The 14,408-nt window shown below is 34.4% G+C and overlaps 1 protein-coding gene across 1 annotated transcript in view; it reads left to right on the forward strand.

Annotated features, from left to right (window-relative positions):
• Window positions 1-14,408, forward strand: part of PDE10A (phosphodiesterase 10A) — a 299,172-nt gene that overhangs the window by 117,874 nt on the left and 166,890 nt on the right. Inside the window, 1 exon segment of the mRNA XM_082404536.1 lies at window positions 4,671-4,799. Coding sequence (XP_082260662.1) covers window positions 4,671-4,799 — 129 coding nt within the window.

Raw genomic sequence — 14,408 nt, forward strand, 5'->3', positions numbered from 1 at the left:
GTTTTAAAAATGATTATCAATTTGTCTTTATATGTGATAATAGCATCTTATAATCTGTATGCAGACAAAAGATTGCATAGATGAGAGAATGTAGTTTATTAGTGGAAATGAAGTATTTTTAAATATATTGGTTCAAATGTTCATGTTACCTTGGAATAGACATTAGTATCTATCTGTGTGATTCATTGTGTGGATTATTGGTGGCAAATTTTTAATCACTGGATGCTAGTGTGTGCTAATGACAGCTGTGGTCTGATCCTGTTACTCTCATTGGGTTTGTTTCAAAGAAACACTAACCAAGTCTTTTATTGACATAAACAAAATGTACCGGCCATGGGAAGCTATGGAAACATTAAACCAAAGTCAGACAAAAACAAAAGAAGAATGATTTCATCATCCGTACATCTGCCATTTTCCAGGAGTGTGGATAATTATTTCAGTGTCTTATATTCTGGGTTGGTCCTGTGTTGGCCCAAAGGTCCTTTGCAAAATTGCATGTTAATAGGAAGTAAAAATGGATAAAATATTAGAAATAAGTGCTTTTGTTGGCTAAGAAAGTTGAGCATACTTTAAACGATAAAACAAAAATGGACATTTTAGAAAGTTTGGAGTTTTAATGCTAAAGAAATGAGAAGTTACAAACCTGTGATTTGATTCTGTGGACAATCCTAGAATTGGCTTTCATACAGGTGAAAAATGACTTTTTGGTACTATCAATGCTAGTAAATGTACTCAGCAAAAATGCTGTATATGGATTAGCTCATTGAATTATTATGACACTGTGAGATAGATATTATTGTTCTCATTCCTATTCAAATCCCATTCCCATACAGATAAGAAGCCAGGCTGAGAGAGTTTAGGTGCTTTGTCCAGGCTCAGGCCCAGGTGAATAGGTGAAATGAGGAAACTAACTTTTGCTTTTTATCACTTTTAATCACCAAGACATAATGACTCCCCCTGCCATTCTCATGTTGAAGGCGGTAGTTATTTTCATGAAATGTGAATGGTAACTTGGGGAGAAAAATTATAATTAGGTCATTTGAAACATTTGAGATATAAAGCTATGTAATAACATTTGGAACTCTAAAAGGAGTTTACAACCAAAATGGTCTATTTTCCATCCCATTCTCTTCTACATACTTAAATCCAGGATTTGATTAATTTCTTTAGAAGTTTACTTAGACATCACAGCTCATTTATGACTCAATTGATCTTTAAAAAATATTTTGAGTAATTTATACAAAATAAGTGTCAAGGAGTGGGGAGTTACGCTCTGCCTTCTTGAGGGCAGAGTATCTGCATAAATTATTTGGAATTCTTCTGTATGGAAGATTTGTCTACTCTTCTCTGTTTGTTCATTTATTTGTTCAGTCATTTATTTATATCAGCATGAACTCATGGGTTGTCTTAGTCCATTCAGGCTGCTGTAACAAAATACCACAGACTGGGTGACCTATAAACAACAGAAATCTATTTTTCACAGTTCTGGACGCTGGGAAGTCCAAGGCCATGGTGCAGCTTGGTTGAGTGAGGACCCTCTTCTGAATCACAGAGTTTCTGTGTTCTCACATGGTGGAAAGGGGCTTGGGATCTCTTCGGATTCACTTTTATAATGCACTAATGCCATTCATGAGGGTTCCACCCTTTGCCTCTAACACCTGGCAACCAGTGATCTTTTTACTATCTTTTTCTATAATTTTGCCTTTTCCAGAATGTTGCATAATTAGAATTATACAGCATGCAGCCTTTTCAGACTAGCTTTTTGTACTTGGTAATATGCATTTAAGACTAATCCATGGCTTTTCATGGCTTGCTAGCTCATTTCTCCTCGTTGCTAAATAATATTTAATTATATGGTTATGGCACAACTGATGTATCCAGCTTGCCTTTTTTAAACTTTTTTTATTTTTTAAAATTTTATTTATTTAAAAGATTTTATTGGGGTGTAGTTGATTTACAATGTTGTGTTAGTTTCTGTTGTACAGCAAAGTGAATCAGTTATACATACACATATATCCACTCTTTTTTAGATTCTTTTCCCATATAGGTCATTACAGAGCATTGAGTAGAGTTCCCTGTGCTATACAGCAGGTTCTTATTAGTTATCTATTTTATATATAGTAGTGTGTATATGTCAATCCCAATCTCTCAATTTATCCCTCCCCCCTTTCCCCCCTGGTAACCACTTTTGCAGGACATCTTAGGTATTTCCAATTTTGGTTGATTATGAGTAAAGCTGCTCTAAACATTCACATGCAGGTTTTGTGTGGGTAAATCAGTTGGGTAAATACTTGGTAGTGTGACTGCTGGATCATATGGTAAGATTATATTTAGCTTTATAAGAGACCGCCAGTCTTCCAAAGTGACTGCCATTTTGCATTCTTACCAGCACTGAATGAGAATTTTTGTTGCTCCTCATCCTTGCTAAAATTGATAGTCGGATTTTTGGATTTTAACCATTCTAATAGGTATGTAGTGGAATCTCATTTTTGTTTAACTTCAACTCACAAATGATCATCTTTGCATATTCTTATTTGCCATATCTATATCTTCTTTTGCCAAGTGTCTGTTCAGCTCTTTGACTCATTTTTAATTGGGTTTTTTTCTTGTTGAGTTTTAAGCATTCTTTGTATATTTTAGATACAGTTCCTTTATCTGGTATGTAATTTGGCAAATAGAAAGTTGAGAGTTAAAATCACTTTGGGAATAAGTGGAAAGGAGATGACTCATGTAGTTTTGAGGCAAGATGGAGCTTGAGGTGATGGAAGAATTTCCAAACTAGAGATTAAAAATATAATAAGATTTTGCTGTCATCATCATAGATTATTGTAGAGAAAGCAGAAGTAAAGAGCAAATAGAAAGTTAGGATAAGAACCATATTGTGCCACAAAAGTGATAGAAGGAAGTTTTAAGAAGGAATCAAACGTTGAATATGTACCACTATGATGGACATAATGAATGTATGAAAATTACTTTGTCTTCTTGAGGTCAAATCAGCTGTCAGCTTACTTCTATATTCTGTGCCTTTTGTATCTGGGGACCCTAACTTGCTTTGTCAAGAGAACTCTCTCTCTTACTTTAATGAGTTTCTTATCTTTAGCACCTTGTAGAATTTCAAATTGAATTTTACATCACTGAGGCTCTTTTGCAGGGTGAACATGGGCTGGATCTTGTTTTTTTTTTTTTTTTTTTACCTAATACAACTACATAATTATATATATTATATATATATATGAGGGATCTATATATCTATATAGTTTAAATTGATTTTTTAAATACCGAATTCATTGAAATAAATCAGTTGCCTTCTCAATAATACCAGTCTGTTGTAGAATCATACAGTTGTGACTTTAGTCCCCAGCAGAATTATTTAATATGTATAAATTCTGTGCCTTGTCTGTGCTAGAAACATGCAGCCTATTCCCTGAAGTCATAAAGATATACTTGCTTTTTCTCTTTTCTGCATCTAAAAGTACAATTTTCCATTGTCTTTTTCACCTAACCATCCCTAAGGATGGTAATTTATTGAATAATTCACAGAGAGTGTACAAGAGTACAAATAATTACAATCACTGAGTAATAGTTATTGATAGCCTATTTGTGATTTTGAGTTGTTTAGTGAAATGGCATACCAACATGAAGCATCAATTTGAAAACATGTAATTTTATATCTTTTTAAGTGAAGATATATAAAAGTTCTTTGCTTGAAAATTCTGTGTATATTCAACAGTTATTAGACTATGAAAATTATTTCAGTGAAACTGACTACATATATTGAATATCAATGAAAAAATGTCGAGTATTTTGAACTGAACATTAGTTTTATCATTGGATTTAGTGACCCTGAGAAAAGGAGAATTTGTGTTGTAAACAGTAAAAGATAAGAACTTATTCCTTAAGCATGTTTTTTAGCACCTAAAATGTACCAGTGCTTTATTCTCCCATTTGATACTGTTGCTAGAGTTTCACTTACCTTAAGTCTTAAATCTATGATAATTACTTACAAAAAAGTGGAAGCACTTTGCAAGGCTTAACTGAACAGCGCTGGAATACAACATCGGTTCAAATATGACACTGAAATTTACTGTTGCAAAACAGCTGTATAACATGACGTAATATCTATAGTTTAAAATTGCTAAAGTTCTAACTACTTTTTTTCCCCTACTTTTTCATAGTGGTAAAATATAAATAACACACAATTTGCCATTTTAACCGTATCAAGGATATAATCCAATGGCATTAATTATACTCACAATGTGTGCAACCATCACCCCTGTCTACTTCTAAAACTTTGTCTTTATCCAAAACAGAAACTCTGTACCCATTAAGCAAATAATTCCTCATTTTCCTCTCCCTCGGCCCCTGGACGCCCCTAGTCTACTTTGTCTCTATGAATTTACCTGTTCTAGATATTTCATATAAGTGGAATCATATAATGTTTGCCCTTTGTGTCTAGCTTATTTTATTTACCATATCATTCTTAAGGTTCCTCCATGTTGTAACAAGACTTCATTCCTTCTTATGGATGAATAATAGTCCATTGTATGTATATACATCTTTTAAAAATATTTCTATGTTAAATCAATCGGCATAAATGTCATTTTTCTATATCTTTGATGTAAATGAAGATGTCGTATTGGTTAATTTTATTCTTTTCAATTCTTTTACAGGTTTGACAGATGAAAAAGTGAAGGCATATCTTTCTCTTCACCCCCAGGTATTAGATGAATTTGTATCTGAAAGTGTTAGTGCAGAGACTGTAGAAAAATGGCTGAAGAGGAAAAACAACAAACCAGAAGGTAAGATCTCATTCAGATTGAGTGTGGATTACTTTCTATTTTATAGTGACAAAAAAGGTATTTAATACATGCTAGAAAGTAAAATATTAGTAGTTTAATTCTGTAAGAATTTTATTCTGTTTAAAAAGATAACTTAAAATAAGTTAGAAGGAGGGGAAACAAATACAAAAGGATGATCTTTAACTAAAAAAATGCCTGGCAAAGAATTGAAAATTTATTTAGATATGACCACATTGAAAAATGCAGAAGTCAATATTAGACTTGATTTTATTTAATGATTATTATTGATTATAAAAATATTCTTTATAGATTTCAAAAATAGATATATATTATATTTTGCAAAATGAATTATTCAAACAATTTTTGTATGTGCACAGTAGGAAAAGAAGTCTTGACTTACATTAGACATTTTATTTACACTCATAAACTTAAGATGTGGTTATATTTATGGAAAAAAGAAAGGTGGACTCAAAAGGAATGTGAAGTCAAATAAATTTCCCCCCAAATTGAATCTATGTTAATATATTGGATTTGGTTATTCTGGTATAATTTTAATTTTGGATTTAAATGAATTTATATTTGGCCACTTATGACTTCTCATTTCTATGAATGTTGCTTTTATAGTGGAAATTAAAATTTATATACGATTCTAACTATATGGAGAACTTTTATATTAAAAAAACCAAAATATATACTATTTTTCTGGAAATTTTTTTTTGTGTAAAAAAATGCTACATTTAAAGTTCAAAAATGACCATTACTAAAATATTATGCTGTTAGGCCTATGCTAATAGTGTGCTGCCTGGAGCTGATTTTCCTCACTCTACATATGAAAGTTTCTATAATTTTCTTACATAATTTTTATAATAAAAAAGAGGTGGATATTTTTAAAAAGAGAGTTTTTGGTATTGAAACACAAAATTGTTTTTAAAGTGTCCATGGGTGTGTGTGAATGTGTATGCATGTATGTGTGGATTGAGAGGGAGGGAAAAAGGGAGAGAGAGAGAGAGAAAGAAATATACCTAAATCAGAGACAGGCATATTCTCTTCAAAAGGATCATGGCATTAATAGTAAGAACAAAGCGTGACATGCCATGTTTCATCTGTTACAAACCTTACACATTTCCAAACAGTTCGAGATGTCTGAAACTTTCAGAAGTGTGACTGAGTTGTACTTAAGGCAACCTGCTGTATAATGGTGGACAGTAATATAATGCAAACATATATGCTGCCAACATTGTTAATCAACTACACTCCCATATAAAATGAAAAGTTAAAAATATATATGATGTCTCTGAGATATGAAATTGAGCGTAGGTCTTAGAAAATGAAAAGAATTGCATGCTGTTTTAGTGTTACAGTGATAGTTAACTTTTAAAGTTTTATAAATATTTGAATGTCATCCCACATCTCCCGAATCTGTTTTCTACATTAGTTAACCAAATAATACTTTAAACCTCTTAATACATATACTCAAGAGTTAAATGATTATTAAGAATAGCAATGTGTAACTGAAACAATACTCAGTTATGCTGGAAGGAAAACTTGTCCTTATAAGGAGATGATTTTGACAGTGACCCTGTGCCGGGCTAGAGACTGTTGATGCCACCGAGAATGTGAATGAATCGTCCACTCGGGGCTCGCCGTCTAGTGGTGGGGAAAGTCATAGAAGTGACCGCAGCACAGAATGCATCAGCAGTAAACAAGGGTGCAAGCAGTTTGCAGTGCAAGGGCATTAAAAGGAACCTTTAATTCTACTGCTGCGGTCCAGTAAGACCCTTTTTACCTCCTCTTCCAAGGAGTTTATCACAAGAATGTATCTCATTACATCTGCTTTATATCCAGTGAGATTCTGTAGCATGGCCCCTGCAGACTGTTTAAAGGCAAGGGTTAGCACTAAACTTGTGTGAGTAGCATGGAAAAAGCATTGCCCAGTCTTCTTTGAGATGTAGAAAGCCAGTTAAATATCTTTATTTCATTTATATTGTCACGGATTAAAGTAGTGGTTCTCTGAACCATCTCCTTTCTTTTCCCTCACCCCCACCCCCCCCGCTCATTATTATCCCTTCATTGAAAATGTCTTGAGGAAGAAAATTTTTGTCAGGAGATTTTTAAGGAGTGTTTCTATTACCATGTGTGGACCCAGGAACAGAAAGTGTGATAGCTAGAAGGTCTTGGAGAATATTTTGTTGAAAATGAGAAAAACCTATCCAAATTATTTCATTTTGTGTCAATATAGTAAAAGAAAATGAAGTAAGGAAAACTGTGCTGGAATAAATAATTTGCACAACACTTTGTACATTATAAATACTCAATAAATATTTATTTTATTTATTTTTTTAAACACCGATAAACCAGCCTCGTATGGAAATGATCTATATTATGGGGACAGAAAATCGTGTAAAGGCATATTCTGCTTACAGAAAGATCCTATATGAAAATTCAAATTTTTAAACAAATGAATAAAGGGGTGGTTATTTAAATTACAAAGTTATATTTGCCTTTAAAATGGTCAGCTTTCATACTGCTTGCACGTGTTTCTTAATGATGACTGTGCTATCCAAAAAGCTAGTTTTTCTTCAATCATTTAGTGTTTTATTCAGCACCTACTGTTTGCTTGGTGCTCAGAAGGCAAAATGCTTAAAAAATAGAGAACGCATGACATTTTATTTAAACTATGGTAATATTTATAATGGACTAATATCGTGTGACCATAGAGCAGTTGTAATTTTCAAGACAGCTCGCATATATTGACCCTTTACATCTGGTTGAATTAATGAAGGTTAAGTAAGCTCATGTTCATTTGGCAGATGTTGGAAATGTGCAAGGGAAGCTAAAGGGTCACTAAGGGTCCAGCGTTTATCACAAGAATGTGTCTCATTACATCTGCTTTATATTCAGTGAAATTCTGTAGCATGGCCCCTGCGGACTGTTTAAAGGCAAGGGTTAGCACTAAACTTGTGTGAGTGGCATGGAAAAAGCATTGCCCAGTCTTTCATGTGTACCTGTAAATGTCAAGTAATTAACAATGAAAATGTTAGTGCTGTCAGCTGCCTTTAATGTTTACAAGAATGGTTTCTTTTTTTACACAAAGAATATAGTTACATTTTTTCACCTCTCCATGATTCTAGAGATGGGATTTAATTTTCATTCAAATAAAACTGTTAGATATTTCATACTTAGAATTAGTGGGATTTAATTTATGCCCCCCAAACCTATTATATACAACCTAAAATGTGGATTAAGTAGCACTTGCCCTACTTGGTATATAACATACTGTTTCTATGCTAGTGTATATAATGTAGCAGGATATTAAGTTAACAAAGCATGAATTTGCCAAAGCACACAATGTGAGAAGACTTCAGTTACTAAGACACTAGTCAGTGATGTGTTAACTATTAGGACATACCATGAATAAGAAAAAGCACATAACTGAAATCGTTTACTTGGAACTTCATCTTGGGCACTTTCTCTCTTTTCCTTAAAATTACGTTGTCTCAAATGTTGAAATTACATTTTCACATAGAACTTTCATATTCTTTTTCATAATGGAAAACAGAAAATGTGTTGAGTGTTGCATGCCTTAATCTAAATTATAAATAAACTTGAATTCACCATCTGGTAACCAGAAGGGGGATAAAGTTGATATTAATTCATTTGTAAAGAGTTACTTGATGTATTTCGTTAATTCTGTTAATTGTACATATTACTGTTAAAGGTGTATCTTTAATATATTCTTTTTGAGAGTGTTTGGGTTCCTTAGCAATCCAATCAAGTTGATTGGGATTTTGATAATTTCAAAAGATTAAGTCAGATCATCACAAATATTGTTAGTGATTATGAAACTAATTCAAAGAAATTTAATAGCTTTGTTATAGACTAGATTGATTTCTGAAGCAGTTTTTATATTATCTGTAAAGTTCCTATCGGTGGTAGCTATTATTTTTTCATTCAACATTGTTACTACATTTCCTAAATGAAAATTTTGTTTGCAAGGCATTCTAACTAATAAAAATGTTATGAGCTAATGGAGTTTTGAAAATACTTTGTTTTTGTTGGTGTTTCTTTTTATAAAAATTGTATTTGTGAATTGCACATATTATAGAAAAAGATGTGTAATAGAAATCATTGCATCTATTTAATATAATTTTTTTCGGCATTTAAAATTTTGTTTCATGTAACGCAGATTTTTAAAAATAAAATAAAAAGCCTGTGAAAGATAAGTGAAATAACCATTTCTGTGTGTGCATGTGTGTGTGTGTGTGTGTGTGTGTTAATCTACCCCTTAAAAGCTTCCTGAAGATTTAACATTGATCTGGATTATTTGACCAAAGGTTGAATAATCATTTCTAGAAACATTCATTTGAGTGGTGAGCTGTAGCTGGAATGTGACCAGGTACTACTCGTTTCTCTAGCTACTTATTCAGCGTGCCAGTTGACAAAGATCTGTGTAGTACCTACTATGGGAGTGTAGTTGGAAAACAAGGAATATAAATTTGATGCCCTCAAGGTCACTTTCTGATAGAGGAAGACAGATAATAAACACATAAGCTAAGAATAAGATTTATTTCAGTATTTGTTGACTGTGTATATTTGAAAACATCTAGCATAAGGTCTAGCAAATAGAAATTTTTAGGAGAATTAGATTTGCTTGAGATTTTAAAATCCACATTGTTTGCTTTTGGATAGTCAGACAGAGCCTATGTTTTATATTGAGCATGTGTGCCTGTCCATCTGCCCTGTCCTGGGCTCTTTGTAAGTCACAGGAACACTATTTCTCATGTTTACTGCCCTTAAGGAACTCATAATCTTGTGGTGTGGAAAGAAGATATGAAACTATGAAAGTACAGCAACTGAGGGTGTATAATCAAGTGTTAAATTGTGTGGTATAGTTTATCAAGACAACACTTGTGAGAATTGGGGTCATTAAGAGGTATGAAAATTGAGAAGGCTTTTTGTAGGAATTGGTTTTTGATTTAGGCAACTGGTTCCCCAGATCACCGCCAACATCACTTGGGAACTAGTTAGGCATGCCATAGGTTGGGTCTTAGCCCAGACCTCCTGAATCAGAAACTCCTGTGGTTGGACCAGCAATCTGTGTTGTAACAAGCGTCCACCGCGGGCCCCGGCCCCGGCCCCGGCCCCGGCCTGGCCCCCGGCCGCCGGTAATTCTGATGCAAGCTAACACTTGAGAACCACAGCCTTGGGCACTGGGGTGGGGGCCTGTGGAGGAGCTGGGGGGAGCAACAGGAGAAAAGGCAGGGCTGCAGGACTTGCTGTGATTTCCTTCTGGGAGAGGCTGAAGAGGGAGGATTTGTCACAAAATTCTGGGTAGAAGCAAGTTGACAGAAAGCAGTAGGGTGGTCGAAAGCAAGTTGGCTATAACAGCTCAAATAGGAGTTTGGTTAAAGAGAATATGTTCAGTCACTCTTCTTTTTAAAAAAGTTTCTGGATTTTTGTTTGTTTGTTTGCTTTTGTAGTGCTGGCAGTTTTGATATGCTGTGGAGTCATTTGGTATAGATTTTACATCTTGAAACTATTTTTTCTTATTTTAAGAATGGGAGAAGTTGCTGTTAAAATTTTTGTCTTTCTACTTTCATTTTATTTTAACTATTTATTCATGTTCTGCATTGACTGTAATAGGAAAAGCAGAAACAGTGTAAAAATCCAAAGTAGGTGTTTAATTGATAGCTTTGCTAAAGTATGGTGAGTTGCAGAGCTACTTATATTATCACCTTTTTGCAAGATAATAATCACATATAAATGCATAGACAAAGAGCTAGTAAAACATATGTCATTGTGGTTGTTTTTGGATTTTGGGGATTTATAGGTGTGTTTATATCCTTATATGTGTTGCTGTTATAATAAGAAATAATTAGAAGAAATATTAAAAGAAAGTTTTTAGAGTTTTTCTTATATGGAGGGTTTTGCCCCAAATTTCAGTACTTCTAATTCAGTTTAAACCAATTATTCTCTGCTTGTTTGGCTACTTTTCTGTTGCAAGGGATAATAAACATTTATTCTATATTTACTAATCCCTTTATTATTGGCTTTTCCTCCCCCTCCCCCATATGTTATCTTCAGTGACATAGATTATCACATAGGAAGTTGGTGGCTGAAATAGGGTCTAGCAAAGCACACAGCTCAGTTTTTTCCCAGAGTCATCATTTTGGGTTTACAAATTATTTTACTCAAATTTACCAAATATCTTCTATATGTTTAGCATTTGCTAATAAGCATCAGACATGAATTCAGTTGTAATGGAATTTGCTGTCTAAAGGGGGCAAAAAATATTAAGTAATTTGACCATAGTTATTTAAATCAGTTATATAAGTTTTTTCCTTGTGATGAGAACTTTTAGGATCTATTCTCTTAGCAGCTTTCAAATACCATGCAGCCGTGGTAACTCTAGTCATCATGCTGTACGTTGAATCCTCAGTATTTACTTATCACATAACTTGAAGTTTGTACCTTTTGACCACTTTCACTCAATCTCCTCATCCTAAATCAGTTTACAAAGTGTTAAGGTTGAAACCTTTTTCTTGAAGGTCAGGAACAAGACAAGCTTGCCCACTCTCACCACTTCTATTCAGCATGGTACTGGAAGTCCTGGACAGAACAATAAGGCAAGAAAAAGACATAAAAAGCATCAGAATTGAAAAGGAGAATGTAAAAGGGTCTCTTTTTGCAGATTACATGATTTTATATATAGAAAATACTAAAGACACTGCCAAAAAGTTGTTAGATCTAATCAGCTAATTCAGGAAAATTGAAGAATACAAAAGTCAGTAGTGTTTCTATACACTAACAATGTATTATTTGAAAAAGAAATAAAACAATCTCATTTACAATAGCATCAAAAACAATAGAATTCTTAGGAATAAATTTCACCAAGGAAGTGAAATACCTCTACTCTGAAAACTACAAGACACTCATGAAAGAAATTGAAGAAGACACAAATAAATTGAAAGGTATATTGCGTTCATGGATTGGAAGAATTAATATTGTTAAAATGTCCATACTACCCAAAACCATCTGTAGATTTAACGCAATCCCTGTCAAGATTCCAGTGGCAATTTTTTATAGAAGTAGAAAAAAAAATCCTAAAATTTACATGAAACCATAAAAGACCCTAAATAGCCAAAGAATACTGAGAAAGAACAAAGTGGTAGGTATCACACTTTCTGATTTCAAGGTATAGTACTTAAAGCAGTATGGCACTATATGAAAAAAGACAAATAGATCAATGGAATAGAATCAAGAGCCCAGAAATACACCCAAACATACGTCAACTAATATTTGACCATGGAGCCAAGAATACTAAAAGGAGAAAAGACAGTCTTCAGTAAATGGTGCTGGGAAGATTGAATTTTCACATGTAAAAGAATGAAACTTAAATCCCTATCTTATACCATTCACGAAGATTAACATAAAATGGATCAAAGACTTAAATATAAGACCTGAAACCATGAAACTCCTAGACAAAAACAAAGGAAAAATAGCTCCTTGACATTGGTGTTGGCAATGATGTTTTAGATATGACATCTCCAAACACAAGCAACAAAAACAAAACTAAGCAAGTGAGACTATATCGAGCTAAAAGCTTCTGCACAACAAAAGAAACAATGAATAAAATGAAAAGCCATCCTATAGAATGGGGAAAAAATTTGCAAACAATCTGATAAGAAATTAATACATCAAAATAAGTAAGGAACTCATTCAATTCAATAGCAACAACAGTAAAAGAAAAAAAATAATCCAATTTAAAAATGGGCAAAGGACCTGAATAGACATTTTTCCACAAGAGATATGGGAATAGCCAACAGGTACATGAAAAGATGTTCAACTTCTGGAATCATTAGGGAAATGCAAATCAAAACCACTTCACGTGAACCTGTTAGAATGGCCATCATCAAAAAGACAAGAGCTTTGGGACTTCCCTGGTGGTCGGTCCAGTGATTAAGGCTCCATGCTTCCACTGCAGGGGCATGGGTTCGATCCCTGGCCAGGGAACTAAGATCCTGCATGCCACATGGTGCGGCTGAAAAAAAAAAACGGCCAAGAGCTAACAAATGCTGGCAAGGATGTGGAGAAAAGGGTATCCTAGTGCACTGTTGGTAGGAGTCTAAACTGGTGCAGTCACTGTGGAAAACAGTATGGAGTTCCTTAAAAAACTAAAAATACTATTATCGTAGGATCCAGCAATTGCACTCCTGGGAATATATCTGAAGTAAATGAAAACACTCTGTCAAAGAGATACCTGCACCCCAATGTTTTCCTGCAGCATTATTTACAATAGCCAAGACATGGAAGCAACCTAAGTGTCCACTGATGAACAAATAAAGAAGTTGTGGTATATATATACAATGGAATATTATTCAGTTATTTAAAAAAAGGGGAAATCCTGCCACTTGTGACAACATGGATGGACTTTGAGGGCATTTTGCTAAGTCAGAGAAAGACAAATGCTGTAAGATCTCACTTTTTTTTAATGTTGAATCAAAAAAAAAAAACAAAACTGAAAAGGAGACCAGATTTGTGGTTACTAGAGGTCGGGGGTGGGGTGATGGGAGGGGAAATTTGGATGAAGGTGGTTAAAAGGCACACATTTCCAATTATAAGATAATTAATACTAGGACTGTAATGTAAAACATGATGACTGTAGTTAACCCGGGTATGTGATACACCAGCTGTTAAGAGAGTAGACCGTAAGAGTTCTCATCACAAGGAAAAAATTTTTTTTCTTTTTTTCTTTTTTTAAATTTGTATCTATATAAGATGATGGATATAAACTAAACTTACTGTGGTAACCGTTTCACAATATATGTAAGTCAAATCTTTATGTTGTATACCCTGAACTTGTATAGTGCTGTATGTCAATTATATCTCGGTAAAACTAGAAAAAAATCTTTTAAAAAGGTGCTAAAAAGGAAGATTGGTGTTTAAGCTCAGGCCTGAAGGACGAATTTGCTATTTTTTTTTTTTTTATTTGGCTGCACTGGGTCTTCGTTGCTGCACGTGGGCTTTCTCTAGTTGCAGCGAGCGGGGGCTACTCTTCGTTGCAGTGCGCGGGCTTCTCATTGCGGTGGCTTCTCTTGTTGCGGAGCACGGGCTCTAGGCACGTGGACTTCAGTAGTTGTGGCACGTGGGCTTCAGTAGTTGTGGCTCACGGTCTCTAGAGCACAGGCTTAGTAGTTGCGGCACAGGGGCTTAGTTGCTCCGCGGCATGTGGGAATCTTCCCGGACCAGGGCTCGAACCCGTGTCCCCTGCATTGACAGGCGGATTCTTAACCACTGTGCCACCAGGGAAGTCCCGAATTTGCAATTCTATTAGAGGAGAGGGAGAACGAGTTTGAGGACTCCAAAGGTGGAAGGGGTTTTGTTGGAGAATCGTGGAAGAGGAGGATGCGGATGGGAGCAGAGAACGATCCTACCAGACTGTTCAGGTCATATTTAAGGGCTTTGGATTTTATCTTGAGAGTAACATGAAGGTATCGAAAGGTTTGAAGGAGGTCTGATAAGACATATTTTGAATGGATTTTCACAATCTATATCTTGTTTGGTATGAAAAAAAAATCAATGCAGTGAAGTTTCCGTCTCTGGTCAGTT

Source organism: Balaenoptera borealis (assembly GCF_965194805.1).
Source record: "Balaenoptera borealis genome assembly, chromosome: 9".
Classification (NCBI taxonomy): domain Eukaryota; kingdom Metazoa; phylum Chordata; class Mammalia; order Artiodactyla; family Balaenopteridae; genus Balaenoptera; species Balaenoptera borealis.